The sequence below is a fragment of the Sus scrofa genome, chromosome 1 (genome assembly GCF_000003025.6).
Source record: "Sus scrofa isolate TJ Tabasco breed Duroc chromosome 1, Sscrofa11.1, whole genome shotgun sequence".
Classification (NCBI taxonomy): domain Eukaryota; kingdom Metazoa; phylum Chordata; class Mammalia; order Artiodactyla; family Suidae; genus Sus; species Sus scrofa.
In genome coordinates this window covers 223,023,119-223,041,082 of record NC_010443.5, presented here as the reverse complement: position 1 = coordinate 223,041,082, position 17,964 = coordinate 223,023,119, and the positions used below count along the sequence as shown (strand labels likewise).

Below are 17,964 nucleotides of genomic sequence, written 5' to 3'. Positions count from 1 at the left end.
TACTGAACCCTTAGAATTAAGTAGTCAACAAAACACACATGGTCTCTGCACTGATGACACTTACAGTGAAGAAAAAATGATTATATTGAGTCTGTTGTTGAACAAATAGTAAGTTAGATATGGTACAGATTCATAAAATGCAAAAGGAAGTTTCCATCAAAGTGACCTGATTTTACATTTTTCCCTTCATAAGCATTACTTGAAAATGAATACCCAAATGTCTATCATTATTTTAGGATCTGACTTTTCTATGTGTGTGCCAGTCAGAATGTGATTGATCAAGGTCCAGGAAAGGACCTTAAATTCTGTGATATTTAAAAAAAAAATCCATTACTTTATAAAGGAAAGGGAAAACTGGTATTTACTGAGCTTTCTCTGACAACACTCTTGGAGATTGTACACAAAAATATAGGTAGGAATGGTGTTGTCAAAACAAAGAATGAGTCAAAGAGAAATGCAAAACATTAATGGAGAAAATAAAACCTTTGGCAATTCCTCATTTTATTTTCTGTTTTTCTTCCAACAAGATTCTTCTTGATGAACTGTCTTCTACTAAACACTGGGCGTCCATGCATGTTTCAGACCACAGTGGATTTCACTACCGCCAGTTTTTATTAAAATCTTTGATTAGCCAAACTGTGACAGATGGTTCTATATCGGAGCAAAATCCTTTGAGAAGTGAGCCAGGCATAGTTCTTCCAAAAGGTGAAGAAGCAGTGGCTTCAGCAGAGGAATCAAGGATAAATCTTCCCCATCTTCTAGAAGAAGAAGTTGAATTCAGCACTGATCTTATTGATTCCTACCCAGGACATGAAACCCTTTGGTGTCATAGGTAAGAAAAGGGAAGATATGTTTCCTGCATGAAACTGTCTGTATCCTTTTGAGAGCTATAGAAGTCTTAGATCTGACTCCTGCCTACTTGGATAAATATGGTCATCTGATGATTGTGGTGCTTTGAGTGATTCAGAGGAGTTTGTGTGAGTGTATCCTCCTCCTCCTGGTCATCATCAATATGCCCACTGCTCAAGATGGTGGTATTCATCCCTGATTGCAACAGAATAACGTGTGTTTTTTCCAAACTAAAAAAAGTTTCTGGACTCCCTCCTTAGAGATTGATTGATACTTAGCATATCTCGGATGGAGTCCTGCCCTCTGTTTTTTAAAAATAAAGGAAAATCCCAAACAGATAAATCTGTTGCATGTAAGGGTTTTGAGACCATTGATTATACTCTGAACAGTTAAGCTGCTTGTCCTCAAATTAACTTACCTTAAATATAATCTCCTGACACTTTTTTTAGAGTAAAGTGTACTTTCAGAGTGGATGAGGATTATTAGGAAGGAGTAAAAGAGGGTAAGCAACCCCATGACTTGAGTTTTGAGTACATTTGAAAGTAATTTCCATGTTGAAGTCAATGAAATCCAGGAATACAAACCCCCCGATAGGTTTATTTGGGCTTATCATTTAGTTGGAGGCATCTCTGGCATAGATAGATAGATAGATAGATAGATAGATAGATTTTATGTCAGGTCATAGGATTTTGTTGTAGGCAAAAGACTTGCCTGTGCTAGGCAGAGGTAGGCATTTTATTGTTTATTTTTAAAGTTAATTGAGATTCATTCCCTTTTTCCAGTCTAAATATATTTGGAAGATATATTAGAAGATGGAAGACAGTCTCCCCTCTTTGGCACCTTAATAAATACAGAATTTTCTTTTTCTCTTAAAAATAAGACACTCTTAATCCACGCTTTTAGTAGAGAAGATAAATCTTGACTTGTATGTTATTTTGGTGTTGCAGATTTTTATTGCTATTTTATATTTAGACACATTAATGACAAGGCTTAGAGAATATTAAAAATTATATTTTTGTTTGAGGGATAACTTGATTATTAGAACAGACTTCTTTTTGTTCACATAAAGATTAATTGGGGCTTGGAGGGGGGAGAAGAGACAGTTGGGATGCCAATATTATACAGGCTACTTTTCTACTGATTCAGTACCTTTATGCAGCTTATCTGTCCTTTAAATTTTATTCTCTGTAAAATAGTTATATTTTATATTATATACTCCCTTGTCTGCTCCAGAATAAGCTGAGAAAATGAATATAATTCTCTTTTAAGGGCTTAGAGTTGCTAATATGAATGAGGTATAATACCTAGAGCCTATGTAGTTTACCTCATTGTGTACAGCAGATATGCACCCAGATAGTCACAATATTTGGAGATTAAGCACATGGATCTTCATTTTTAACAAATCACTCCAGATGATTCTAAGGATAGGAGAACTCTCCTTAGAAGGGGAACAGGAACTGTGTCTTTTAACATACTTTTCTCAAAGCCCAGTACATCCCTACCACATGTGGATGTTTAATGAAACTACAGTGATGGCTTTAGGGGAAAATTCATCACCCTTATTAACTAAAAATTTAGGGTTTTTAGTTAATAAGACCAACTGCAGCAGTTCTGTTCTTATTAAAGAAAGTAATGGATAGAGGCCATCGACTGAGCCCTTTAGAGGAGCTATTTAATCCTCTTATTTCTGAAAATCACTTTTATTTTTTTATTTTTTATTTTTATTTTTTTTTCAGGGCCGCACCCGCGGCTTATGGAGATTCCCAAGCTAGGGGTTGAGTCGAAGCTGTAGCTGCTGGCCTGCTCCATAGCCACAGCAATGCTAGATCCTTAACCCACTGAGGCCAGGGATCAAACCTCTGTCCTCATAGATACTGGTCAGATTTGTTTTTGGTGAACCACAAAGGGAACTCCTGAAAATCACTTGTCTTTTAGGGTATTACTGAGGTTAATTTTTGGTTTTGTTTTATATTTTAATTTATTCCAGAGATTGGACTAAGACCTTTTTCTCATTTCATATTATAATTACAAAGAGTAACAACTCCAGGTGATTGTCATCATCTGGGTCACTGTTTTTTAAAAAACCTTTGGGGTTGTATTAACTGTATTAACACTTTTTTCTCCTTCCCCCAGATAGCTCTGAGTTACGAATGGGGCAGTGAACTGAGTACTGTATACTTTGAAGTTATCAACTATTTTTTTGTTTTTTCTGAAGAGCTTGACCTTGTAATCTGATTTCTCCTTTCTTCTCTTCCTCCTCCTTATGTTTCACAGGCGGCATATTTTCTACCTTCAGCATCACTTAAATAGTAGGTTTCCTCACAGCATGACCCAGTTGTCACCTGCAGACAGCCCTAGGGGGACTTTGAGTGACTTGCACCTCATCCCAGCAGGCCCCCACACATCTCAGGCAATGGAGGTGGATGGACTCAGTGACTCTAGCAAGCAAGGCTATTCCCAGGAAACCAAACGCCTGAAGCGGACCCCAGCTCCAGACTCCCTAGGCCTGGAAATGGAGCACAGGTTCATTGATCAAGTATTGTCCACCTGCCGGAATGTAGAGCAGGCCAGATTTGCCAATGCATACAGGAAGTGGCTGGTTACGTTGAGTCAATGAAAGAGGTGGATTAGTCCTGCAAGGTTCCCCTTTTAGTGCAATATTGCTTTCCTTTCTTATTTACATAGTTGCATGAACTGTTTGCTATTCTTGGCTAACTATAGCTAACTATGTGTTCTTCATCTTTAGGTTCAAAGTCCATAATACATCTTTCATTTTATTTATTTGTTAAGAACTGGCATTCCTTTGGAGGTAAAATAATTGTGTAGTTCCTTCCTGCTAAACAATGAGTCTTAAATTTTTTTTCTTTTAAACTTCTCATCCTTTGTATTTCTATACTTGAGGCTTTTCTCATTTGGTTCTCCAAATTGGTTCACACACACCCACCTCCACCCACCTCAGTGCAATTGCTGCATAGGCTAATTTTTTTTAATTAAAAATTTATGTTGTAGTTTAGCTTAAGAACAATACAAATGCAAAATTACTTGATCAAATTGTTGTTTTGAGAATCAAATGGCCAGATGGATGGGTATATGAAGAAACAAACCATTTCTCTTTCTCTAGCATATTCTACTCAAGTCATAGACCAACATAACCAAAGTAGAAGTGTTGGAATTTATATGAAAAACATGCTTCTAATGTAATCCATTTTAAAAATGGTTATTTTTTAAAAAATAATTTTAAGAGATTATGTAGCTGTAGTGGAAAATTATTTTTTATTACTAGCTTTGATAGATTGTTTTTACCTCAAATTTGGTATAAGCCAAAAACACTCAAGTCAGCCCTTATAAAACTCAATTAAAAAAAAAAACCTAGAATGCCATTTTTAGTTGTTATTACTTATTTTCCTTTCAAATTCACCATGAAAAATGGGAGATTTAGGCATAGAAATGTATCCATTAAAAATCTTGCTTTTAAAAGATTTAAGTTATTGATACAATGGATAAACTACAAAATTTTTATGAAGTGATGAAAAATTTACTGGCAAAAGCCAGGGGGAAAGAAAGAATAGTTTTTGAAGGTTCTTCAATCTTTGTTTTAAAAAATAAAACAATTTTAAAACTTTGATACTAAACTTTTCAGGGATGAGGTACCAAAGTATCCAACTTATAGCTGTAACTTATCTTTTCTGTAATAAGGGCTGAGTTTTTTCAGGTCAGTAAGGCAGGTGTGGGGGAAGGGCCAAGTAATGTCTAATTTCTTAATACATTTTCCCTTCATAAATGCTCTGCATTTCCTCTTTCCATACACCTTTCTCTTTATTTTTCTATCCTACTTTTTCTTGTCATCTTCACTTTCGTATATTTTTCCTTATCTATCTTATTTCAGGGATTTGTACTAAAGATATTCTCCTCTTATTTCCAGTTTATTCCATACCCCATTAAACACACACGAAATATGAACATGAACTGCCCCTCCAACAGTTCCCTAATGAAGGAAGCTGTCTATTGTTCTGGGTGTGTTTGGAATATAATAGTGTAGAAACAAATGTGACTGCTATGCTTTTGCCTGTTCTCCTTTTTATATGGTAGGTCTCCTGTAGGGTGAGAAGACAGATGTAAGGAAAGGCAAACCTCTCTTATCTCACTGTTAATGTGGACTCTGGACTTAAGTGAGAAACATTGCCCTAAGGGAAAAGAAGAGTACCTTTACTTGTGCATCATCATTTTGTTGAGTGGCAAACTGTCGATTGAGAGTTAAGATAGTACTGGTCCTTGTAGACAGAAGTTGCTCTTCTCTCTTAGGGCAAAAATTACCCTTTGATAGCTTTTTATAGCATTTAGGTGAGAAAATGATTGGCATTATGAGCATAATTGTATGGTCCTTTGTGTATAAAGCATATTTTTTATTAGATACCTCAAGATCTACCTAGACCTCTATGGATTAAACCATTAATTTATGATTTTTAGCACCTGCAGGGCTTGGGGGCAGACTGCACACAGATGACATGGAAAGTTCAGCCCATTCCGCAGTGTATATTGTCGAATTCTGGCCTCACTCAGTATTACTATTTTTCCAAGCATCATTTTAAGTATCCTGAGTAATAGGGCTTCTTATGCTTTGAGAGTATCAGGACATGAGTATAGACAGTCCCCTCCGAAACAACAGCTAAATTTTATAATGTTCCACACCTTTTCATACCTTCCACAGAGTCTCTTGCTCTTCTTTGATGTTAACTATCTTCATGTGTTTTAAGTCTCTTAACCAACCCCTGCATGAAGCCATGCGGTCCTTTAATGTATCTTGGTTTCCTATCTTCCAGTAGTTTTATGTAGGGGAGTAACAATACAGATATCCAAAGGATACTGTTTGTATATGACTTTTGTACTACTTTATTTTGAAAATTTGCAGTTTTCAAGTGTTCATTCACAGAAAAACCTAATATTGTCCTATCTCGTTATGTTTTTTTCCCTAAGTGGTTGACATCTAAACTCACTGCCTGTATCATGATAATATCTCTTGAATAAGTTCCTACAGTGGAAAGGTTGTGTCTAGTTTTAGGGACTTACTAATCTTCACCTATTTTTCTATAAATATGTCATTGTTAAAGGAAAAGATCATTTAGATTGACATATATTTCATCCAGCTTTCACTGGAAGAATAGTAGGCCATCCTGTGGATCAACGCAACAGTACTACTGATAAACAAAAAAGCAATAAGACCTGTAAATAGCTCCCTCACTTGACCTTTGCGTGTGTGTGTGTGTGTGTGTGTGTGTGTGTGTGTGTGTGTGTGTACCTATTTTGGTAATGCGGTGTTCCCAGATTCCGTGTGCCTTGCACATTGTGAGGACTCATTCAATATTTATTAAATTTATGAATGAATAACTGTTTGAAAATGGAAAAGATTGATCATGAATGATGGATAGAATGAGTTATGACTGAGAAATTGATGGACTGGAGCAATGGATTGTGAATGAATGACATATTCTGCCTTCATGATACTTAGGGAGAACTATTACACATAGAATAAGTTAATTTAGATTTTTTTCCCATCATTAAACTCCCTGGTTTATACTTGTTAAATCCCAGCCAAGAAATGCAGCTATATAATATCAATTAACTACTTTTATATTAAAAATAGAACTAATGAAGACCATCTGCATTAAGAACACTACTTTCTATTCATTTATGATGTTGGAGGACCGATCTTGCCAACAGAGCCAGAGCCACTTTGGGGGTATTGAGGAAACTCTGATTTCAAAGGCTTGTTTATCTGTATCTGTGCAAGATAGTCATTTTATGTTTCTCCTTTTCCCTCCTCAGCTTGAACTGTGGGCCTTTCAGATATTTCTTAAACCTGTGTGGGTCATTTTTTAAACTTCAGGATTTCATACCTATTAATGTCCCCTTTTTCTTTTCTAGGTTTTAGCATTTTATTTCCTCTTTGAAAACTCTGGGCCTAGACTTTGGGTCATATTTCTTATTCCTATGGTATAATTCTAACTTAAAGCCTTCATTATTTATCAGATTAAATATATAGGATGTCACTCAAAGCCACTTAAATCTTCAGATAAGGGCTTAGGTGACACAAGATGTGCAAACAGAAGTTCTTGGATTTTTATGTGGCATTTTGTAGGAAAGCATAAATGGTAGTAGATTTTATGTCATTTAGATATATTCAGGTCATGTGAACTCATGCTTGTTGAGGCATATACATGTATTATGTTAAAAACTTAATGTTGAGAACAAATTTTGAGATTCATGTTTTTCTCTTAGTAACACAAGATGGTGTCTGACATGAGGGCTAAATATAATTTAGGAATGCAACTACCACTTGCTATGCAACAGTCTAATTTCTACCTTAGTTTCCCAGTATTACAGAAGATGCTAAAGATTTAGTTTAAAAAAATAATTAAGGAAACACTTTTTTTTTTTTTGCAAAGAAGCTTTTGTAAGCTTACAGTTATTTTGTTACTAAAAAATTATATTTTAAAACTTTAAAATATTTAAAGTATGCTAGAAAATTTGAACAGCATTGTAACAACTGAACCTTTTGTTTCTAAATAAATTCTCAAGTAGAACTGTGCAAACCCTTGCACTTTATGTGCTGCTGCCTCCCTATGCTTGGGTATACTCTGTAATGTGCTCCTTTTTATTGGAGAAGTGTATGGAAACACAGGAAAGCTCAGGCAGATTTGGTGTCATGAAGTCAGTGGGCAGGAAAAAATCAACCCTTAGAAAGGATCTAATTACCATCACACAGTGTCTTTTGAAAAATAACTATACATAGTGTTCATTCGAGTGCCTTTCTTACTTTTTTGGAGAAGAAGGTTATATTTAAGTCTAAGGTCTAGGTAGAAAACAAAAGGATGAAATTTTATTACACAATTGTGAGTCATTATTTTTTATTTATTCCAATTGCTAGCTTGGTTCTATGAAACATTTTGTCCTTTGTGAATTACTAATTTGAGCAGGAAGGATGCTTTGGTTTGCATTTCATTAGTTATCATTTTTCAGCACCCTACCAAGAAGAATTAGTTATTCCTCAGTGGTAACTAACTTCTTTGGGGTTGGAGGCATCCCATTTGCAGAGGACAGCATATGCATAATTAAAGATCAGCCTGGGGAGTTCCCTTCATGGCTCAGCAGATAACGAACCCGACTAGGATTCATGAGGATGCGGGTTCAATCCCTGGCCTCACTCTGGGTTAAGGATTTGACATTGCCATGAGCTGTGGTGTAAGTTGCAAACACAGCTCAGATCCCACATTGCTGTGGCTGTGGTATAGGCTGGCGGCTACAAATCCAATTCAACCCCTAGCCTAGAAACTTTCATATGCTGCAAGTGCGACCCTAAAAAGAAAAAAAAAAAAAAAAAAAAAAAAAAGCCTGAAACCAGTGCAGCCCACATTTAAAGGGAAACAGTTACGCTCTGCCCTAAAAGAAATGCCATATGATTGTCCTAAATGAATCCTTTGCCTCATTTTAAAAGGACTTTTAAGGATTCCTTCCCAAACTCAGGCCTATGTAAGATAGTTGAGAGAAGGGAGAAATGGAACAAATGGAACCTTAATCTTTTCAAATATTGGAGGAAAAGAAAGAAGTAAATACTGAGATGAAATTTAAAATGTGGCATTTTATGTATTTGGGTATGAAGAGGGGAGGAATAGGAATGCCATGTTTCCCAATGGCAAATAATTGTTGTAATTTCATTAAAATATATAGCTTAAGATTCCAAAGTGCTTTTCAGAGAACTATTGAATAATGTATTCCTAAAGGACAGCAATAGGTCACATTCATAATGGAGAAAGAAAACCATCGTCAGTTGTGGATCTGACGGGTAGGGATCTCAGGTTCCCAATTTTGACTTCTATATTCTCACCAAGGCCATGCTAACACTGTAAAACCAAACTATTTAATTAAAATAATAATAATAACAAAGAAAAAAATAGAGAACAGTAGCTTATTCTGCTGATGAAGTCTTGTGCTTCCAAGAATATTAGCTATATATAGTTTTTGCTTTCCGGACAATAATATGGTCCACAGAGCTAACCCTGGCATTTCTTTTATTAATCTGTTATTATTCCTCAGGGTGTAGAAGATTTAGTAAATTTAGGACAAAATTTTATATTCAGTGGCAAAAAAGACAAAAAAAATGCTAAATATATTACTAGCTCTTAAAATTTTAGTATAGATAGTATTTTTAATAAACCACTACCAGTGCATTAGCTTATAGATGCTCTGTGACTGCCTCATTGTTCATCTTGCTGCTTCAGTCCTTATAGCTCTATTAGAAATGTTCTTACATGTGTCTTCTATGGAAATGACTTCTGTTTGGTATTATTTTCCATGTTTGGCAAAGGTGTGGGTATTTTAGTTGACATCATTCTCAATTTTTGGAAATTCTATTGAGAAAATGATTACTTTTGGCTTTCAAACTGAAAACTCTCTGGCTTCTTAAAACTTTAGCTCCCCTGAAAGTGTGTTTTGTGTGCAAACCACATGTTCAGTACATTGCATAATGCTTGCACTTTGTAGGAATTCAACAGGTCAGAATTGTTAAAGGTTAGAGAGTTAAAACTAGCTTATCTCTGTCTTATCACCATTCCTAGCTTCAGGAGTACAGTATTGTGCCTAAGATACACAATCAGGTTCAAACTTACAAGTCAAAGATAAAGAGCAACATTATGAGTGAAATTTAGATACTTTTAAGGCATACATAGTGTGTGTTTCACACACATATATGTATATATATTTAAATGAGATTTGGAATTTCAGCTTATGTCATGGTTTCACAAAGAATTTTATCCAGATAATCTTTATTTTCGTATTTGCTTAAAGTGCTCCTATTTAAAGGCAGTTTTCTTATTAGACCAGCCCCCGCAAGCAAAGTTCAAAACCTAACACAAGTGCCCATTTGCCTGAATTAACCAGATATTGATGTAAACTGTTCATAGTAAGTCTTTGGCTGCTTATGAACCATGACATTTTTTTGGCTTTTCTTCCATACTTTTAGGAAATCAGCCTTAATTTTATGTATGGCAGTCACTTTCTCCAAAATACTATGCAGCATACTTTAAATGTTTATCTTTATAAAGTGATAAATAATAACTTTGAAGTTTTTCAATGTCATAGGGATAAGTAATTTCACATGTCCAGATATTGACTCATACAGAATTCTGTTAGAAATGCCCATATGTTACCCTCCCTCATAAATGTCATCTTGCATTTGGGAGATCTTTTTTCTTCTTATTGGTGCAAGTATGAGTGTAGGCTGAATGCAGTCATCATAGGTGCTTGATAAATATTTAGTTGATGGTTGATCTAACATCAAACTTAACAGCTTTCAGAAAGGAGACTGTTGCCATCTTTTCATTGAGGAGTGTATTTTTAGACTAATATATGTTTGAAACTGAAAAATTTATCATGTGACATGAATTGTTAGGAGTATTTAGACTGGAGTTAGTAACATAATAAAAATATTGTTTACATAGAAATGGTCAGAAGATAGGATATGTGAAAAGTTTAAGTAATATCTCTGTGCAAGGCACATTAATAAATGTGATTAAATGTCTTAATAGGCTGCTGAACCCTAGAGATAACTACTGTAGTCTTCTGCAATCAGTTTCTATGTTAGAATATCTAAAATTATCTGGTTTAGGTTCTGTTTATTTCTCCCTAAATCTTGGTTACTTTCCAGTGTCTTAAAAATACTCATGGTAAAGTATGAAGTTGTATTAAATAACTTGCTTTTTGAGAACATCTTCAAAGTGAGAGAAATTTTTATGAATAATGTGATAGTTTCAGAATCTCTTAATTTGTGGCTTTTAGAGCATTTTTGACAGTTTATCTACTGCAAACATATTTAAACAGTTTAAAAACAAACAAGCATTCCAACCTGAGCTGTGAGAAGCAGAGTGTGCAGCACAAGTGTAATTAGGCATTGCCTCCTGGCTCTTGATGGCATGACTGTGAAGCTGGCTTCTGTCTGAGGTGACTACTATCGGTATTGTATTTTGGTGCATGTTGTTCCTAGAAGAATAATGGAATATATACTGGGTTAACTTGTTTTTGAGTTGGTCAAAATAAAAGATAAGGTATTATAAATATGCCAAATATTTTACACTATACTACAAAAAACTAAAGGAGGGGAAGAAAATGATAAAAGAGCAATGATCTTTTCAATAGCATCTAAAAAAATTTTTTTAATCCAATCTCTTGGACACTAGGCAATTGCTTACTTGACCATTCTGGGACTTTAAAGGATAGTTCTCAGATACTATATTCTGCTCTTAGAATTCACCATGCGTGTTAGTTTTATATTGCTTAAAGATTTTCCAGAAAATGGAGTAATTAAGTAACTTGCAGTCAGTGTTTTAAGATTTTCTTGTAGGTTATGGATAAAAGGACAAGTTACATATATGATCTGTGGTGCAAGGTCAGATCCTGGGCATTAAAGATAGGTTTGGCTAACTTATTTTACTGAAGATAACTGTTGTCTTCATTCTGAACCGCTATTTTTTTAAAACTATTTTCCCCTCAGTATAACAGTCTGCGTTGAATTTCCTTTAGTTCTTATCATATACTAGTTGACATTTTTTAAGGATGAAATACTTTGTGAATTCTTTTTACACTTAAATGTGTACCTTGCAGAGGGATAAAAATAAATTTTGCCATAAGGTATATACAGAGTGTGCTAATGGTGTTCTGGGAGTTAATATTCCAGAGTGCTTTAAGGGTGATACTACATTGTAAGCCTGATAATGACTGTAGATTATCTATATCAGTGCTCTCTAGTAAAAATAAATGTGAGCCACATATATAATTTAAAATTTTCTAGTAGCTACATTAAAAAAAGAAACAGGTGAACTTAACTTCAATAATACATTTTAATCCAATGTATTAAAAATACTATCATGTCAGTATGTAATCAATATACAAAATTATTGAGATTATTTTACCTTCTCCCCCCACCCCGTAGTAAATCTTCAAAGTTGAGCATGTATTTTGCCCTCACAATGCATCTCAGTTCTGACTAGCTACATTTTCACTTGTGGCTGAAGGCTGCACATAGTGCAGATTCATAGAATATAAAGTATGACTTTATTTTAAATTGGAGATGGTGAAGTGGGCATGAAATTATGGTATTTTTAAAATTATTTTAGTATACTTAGAAAAGCATCGAAGAGAATTATCCACTTATTTTCTTTTGTCTTCATCTTAAATATTCTCTAGAAGTAGGCTTAACCCATTTCAATTTGCCAAGTATTATTTAAGTAGGAAGAAATTCCATGCCATGTAAAATACCATGATATACTAATTATAACAACACATTTTTCAATGTGTTCACTAAATTCTGTCCTGTTTCTTCAAAATAATAGCTTAAATTGCATGTTAATTGTATTTCTGTACCTTTCATGTTTTTATATCATCCTTATAATACAATAATGTGTATTAATGAACAGCCCTAGGATTCTAATCTTCCTATGCAGCTGTCTTCCAGACTTACTGGTACACTTAAGTTGTGATGAGTAGCAGAAAAGTAGGATGAACCATTCTTTTTTCCATTAGATTTGTTTTTATCATGTGACCATGTATCAAGCCAGCTATAAATTATTGTATTTCTGTAGAATATGGAAAATAGTGTTTGTCTTATCTTTGCTAAATGTTTGCAATTTCTAAGTAAACTCATCTCCTAAAATGAGTGTTAAGTGTGATTTTATTTTTACTTCTGGTAGTATTTTAAACTCTGCTTCAGTCGGCCAGCCTGCCCTGTTTAATTGCTGTGATGATGGTAGTTAGGTGGAGATGTGAGCTGTTTAAACCAACAATTTGATTACCTGCGTTTGTAAAAAGAGCTTTAAAACATCATTTGTCTCTAAGACGTTAAAAAAAAAAATTGTCACAGTTGTCTTTAGAGTGCATTAATAATGACTAGATGGTTTTCCCATATATTTCAAAGTAGAACAATTATTTCAGTATTATATCCAATATTTTCTTAATCTTGCATTATAGCTGTCAGAGTTACTTATAGTACAGGAATTCCCTGGTCATTCAACAAGTTAAGGATATGGTGTTGTCAGTGCAGTGATGCAGGTTCAATCCTAGGCCCAGGAACTTCCACATGCCATGGGCACAGCCACACACACACAAAAAAAGTACAATACATGGTCTTCAAAAACTATTTGATGAAATGGACACTTTTCTAACTCAGATTTTAAATATTTTAATAGGATGTTTTCTGGGAAAGGCCTTTATTACTTTGTCCAATGACTCCTAAGGATTATAGCACTACTATTATCTATGTCTATTTTTGGTAGGAAATTGCATATAGAATTTATTTTACATCATGCCAGAGTACCACATTGTTTAGAACCACAGTGTGTGTGTGTGTGTGTGTGTGTGTGTGTAAGTTCCACAGCATGTGGAAGTTCCCAGGCCAGGGACTAAACCCACACCACAGCAGCGACCCCAAGCCACAGCAGTGACAATGCCAGTTCCTTAACCCACTGCGCCACAAGAGAACTCCAGAATCTCAGTATTGATTTTGCTTTGATATCTTAGGCAAGGGAACTAGCTTACTAAAGACAGTCTTGATATGAATTAGAAATCAGATTATATAAGAAGTCTGACAGCAATAAATATTAGCAAAGTGCTTTGCTAATAGGGATGCTTCTTAAAATAACAGATTAACAATAATAACAGGCAGGGTGATATACTAGCCAATTACAATTTTTTTTTTTTTTGTCTTTTGTCTTTTTGTTGTTGTTGTTGTTGTTATTGTTGCTATTTCTTGGGCCGCTCCTGCGGCATATGGAGGTTCCCAGGCTAGGGGTTGAATCGGAGCTGTAGCCACCGGCCTACGCCAGAGCCACAGCAACGCGGGATCCGAGCCACGTCTGCAACCTACACCACAGCTCACGGCAATGCCGGATCGTTAACCCACTGAGCAAGGGCAGGGACCGAACCCTCAACCTCATGGTTCCTAGTCGGATTCGTTAACCACTGTGCCACGACGGGAACTCCACAATTTTTAAATTCGATAAACCTTTCATCATTTGCCTATATTTAGCAGTGTCACTCTCCCCATGCTGAAAGCTCAAATTTTGCTTTTACTGCTTTTTTTTAAATTTTTTTATTTTTTTTTTCCATTAAATGGCATGGCTTCTGTCTCCTCACTCAACTCCAAAATGCCTACTTAATAGGTGGGCATCAACTTTATTTAAAACAACAAGTTACCGTTTGCTCTTAGGAGAAATTACAGTATTATTACATGTGCCCCACATTACAGCAGAAGTTGAAAATAGAAGCAGTAATTTCTATGGTGTCTTTCATAGAAAGATTCTTAAAGTAATCCTGGTTGCCAGGAGGAATTCCCTTACCACTCCTTAATTATATGAACAGACCAATAATACTTTTGAATTTCCACTGTTAGTATCAAAATCCTCTGAAGATAAATAAATCTCATGTATTAGATTTCTCATACTCCTCTCACAGTAATTACAGATGACTAATGAAAGGTCTACTTTCTGTGTAGGAGACTTACCTGTGGCTCTCCATCATATTTTTGTATTCTAATATTTCTTAATTTGCTAGTGATCTCCCTAGACACATTATTAAGAAGATCCTGGAAAGTGAGTGAATAAATGGGATTATTGCCACATTAGACACCCCATTTGTTTTGTATTCAAGGAAGTTTTTTTGTTTGTTTGTTTGTTTGTGCTTTTTAGGGCCGCACCTGCGCCATATGGAGGTTCCCAGGCTAGGGGTGAAATCTGAGCTACAGTTGCCAGCCCACGCCACAGCCACAGCAACGCCAGATCTGAGCTCGTCTGTGACCTACACCACAGCTCACAGCAATGCCGGATCCTTAACCCACTGAGCGAGGCCAGGGATCAAACCCGCAAGCTCATGGTTGCTAGTCGGATTTGTTTCTGCTGTGCCATGATGGGAAGGAAGTTATATAGAGTCTTACCACCTATTAAGGACCCCTGGAATAAAAATAAGCACCAGTTCTCTCATCTAGAACTAACTGAGAACATACCTAATTTGTGATATTGATGTCATATGAGTTAATGTTAGTTATTCCATGTGAAGTAATTTTTAAAGCATTTTTTGGCCCCGCCCAAGGCATACATACAGAAGTTCCCAGGACAGGGATTGAACCCATGCCATTGGCAGTAACCAGAGCAACAGTAGTGACAAGCCAGATCCTTAACTGTCTGAGCCACCAGGTAACTCCTTAAAGCATTTTATGTAGCATTTATTATAGTAAAAAATTAGAAGCAATTTTGAATGCATATCAGTAGGAGGTTTGGTAAGTTGGTATTTTCCTACAATGGTATAATATGCACCTTACTTAAATATAGAATATGTAATAATATTTTAAAAACTCATTTTAAAAGTTTATAAAGAAATATGTAAAGTAAGATTCTAATTTTATTTAAAAAATTAAAATTTCCATTTCCAATAGTGTCAGGACAAACACTACTACTAGTCACAACTAAAAATGTTGGAAAAAATACTAAAATTTGGAGTTCCCATCATGGCACAGTGGTTAACAAATCCAACTAGGAACCATGAGGTTGCAGGTTCGATCCCTAGCCTTGCTCAGTGGGTTAAGGATCCGGTGTTGCTGTGAGCTGTGGTGTAGGTTGCAGACGCGGCTTGGATCCCGCGTTGCTGTGGCTCTGGTGTACACCAAGGTGGCTACAGCTCCGATTAGACCCCTAGCCTGGGAATCTCCATATGCCACAGAAGCGGCCCTAGAAAAGGCAAAAATACAAAAAAAAAAAAAAAAAAAAAAAACCCTAAAATTTTTCTTTGAAATATGCTAAATTAAAAAGAAATCCACATCATACTGAAACTGCAGAACACAAATAGAAAAAGAACCTTAAAAGTAACTGAAGCAAGTTCCTTGTGATGCAGCAGGTTAAGGATCTGGCATTGCCGCAACTGTGGTGTAGGTTGCAACTACAACTTGATTCCAGCCCTGGCCCAGGAACTTCCACATGCCACGGGTATAACCAAAAAAAGTAACTGAAGATAAGACATACCAATAGCTGACTTCTCGTCAGCAATACTTAAAGTCAGAAGCTGGTGGGAATGATAAATTCCATATGCTGGAATTATGCAACTGCCACTGTAGAATTCTATATACAGAAAGAAATATTTAAGGAATGACAATGAAGTGTGTGTGTATATATATATGTGTATGTATATATATATATATGTATATATATGCACAATTTCATTCATGTAAGGTTTTAAAAATAGATGGTACAATCTATGAAGGAAGCAAAAAAAAAAAATACTATTATAGTAAATCTCAAGATTTTGGTTGTATCTAACCGGGGAATAATGAAACCATCATCAAGGGTGGGATCAAGGTGAAGAACTTCTGGGATGCTGAACTGGGCCATGGGTACAGGTTTTGACTTGCATATTTAATGCACTTTTCTCATTGTTATAGTCCTAATAATTGAAGAAAATAACTGAAGAAAAATCAGAGTACAAAGTTATTTTTAAATTAAGATACCTTATTTATAGACTAGAAATCATATGAAACTCCTCATATTGATCTATAGATTTCAAAAATCTATCAAAATTCCAGTGGTTTTTTTTTTTCAGTGAAATTGATGAACTACTTTAAAATTTTTACAGAAATGAAAAAGATTTAAAATAACCAAAACAGTTTTGAAAAGAAGCCTTACAATTGAGCTGTAGTAATCAAGACTGAGTTTTGGCATGAGAATAACAAATCAGTGGAACAGAATAGAGCCCAGAAATAGACCTACACACATTTAGTCAGTTGACTTTTGACCCAGGCACCAAAGTCATTTCAATGGGGAAATCTAATAAATAGTGCTGAAACAGCAAGATGTCTATATGGAAAAAATAATCCTCAACACTTACCTCTTATACAAAAGTTAATTAAAATAGATTATATAGAACAGAACATAAAACTAAAAACTCAGGAATTCCTGTTGTGGCTCCCAGGTTATGCACCAACTAGTATCCATGTGGATGCGAGCTCAATTCATGGCCTCGCTCAGTGGGTTAAGGATCCAGCAAACCCATGAGGTGTGGTGTAGGTCACAGACGTGTCCCATGTTGCTATGGCGATGGGGTAGACTGGCAGCTACAGCTCTAATTCGACCCTTAGTCTGGGAACTTCCTTATGCCTCAGGTGCAGTCCTAAAAAGCAAAAAAAAAAAAAAAAAAAATTGAGAACCCACAAAACCACTAGAAAATAGAATAATTTTCCAACTTGAGGTAGACAGTTTGTTGTATAGGACCCAAAAAGCCTAAGTCTGATCAGTAAAAAATTTGAAGTTAGAAGGCCATGAAATGGCAGGGGTGTATGTTCAGGAAAGACCTGAGAAAGTTATAAATTGTCACCTCTGACAGCACAAGCAGGAAGTGAAGGCTAAGACAGTTATAAACTGCATGGTTAAGTATGGAAGTCATGCCCCAACATACACACATAGTCCCAGCAATAACTGGGAAATGTGACTCAAGAAATCTCCAGTCATTAGCTGAGCACTCTGCTTCAATGAATACACATCATAAAGAATAAGGACTTTACAAAATTAGTTCAGAAAAGTTATTAAACAACAACAGACAGTGACCATAATCCCTGGGAATGGAGAACTAATTCCCAGGGTTGGTGAATTACATGATTCAAAATGTCCAATTTTCAATAACATGCAAAGGAACAAAGTATGGCTTATAGCCAAAGGAAAACTCAATCAATAGAAACTGCTCATGAGAAATGACAAATATTAAACTTATTGGGCAAAGACTTCAGCTATTTTAAATATATTCAAATATATTTTAAATATATTCTTTTAAGAACCACATTTTTAAAACTAAAGGAAAGTGAAAACTATGTCTTACCAAATAGAGAATATCAAGAAAAAAAGTGGTTAAAAAGGAATGAAATCAAAATTCTGGAAAGCTGTATTGAATAATTTCAGTTACTGAAATCAAAATGTGGAGATTTGGGTTAAGAAGGTTAAAGAATCAATGAACTTGAAAACAGGTCAACAATATTCAGTCTGAGGAACAGGGAATGTGGGAATGTAAAATGGTGCAGTCACTTTGGAAAACAAT

The 17,964-nt window shown here is 35.3% G+C and overlaps 1 protein-coding gene across 1 annotated transcript in view; it reads left to right on the top strand.

Moving 5' to 3' along the window:
* PTAR1 (protein prenyltransferase alpha subunit repeat containing 1) overlaps positions 1-12,553 on the top strand; it is a 61,150-nt gene extending 48,597 nt beyond the window's left edge. The window contains exons 6-7 of the mRNA XM_005654497.3: positions 528-832; positions 3,124-12,553. Of these exons, the coding sequence (XP_005654554.2) occupies positions 528-832; positions 3,124-3,466 (648 nt within the window). The 3' untranslated portion in view covers positions 3,467-12,553. The remainder of the gene's footprint in view (positions 1-527; positions 833-3,123) is intronic.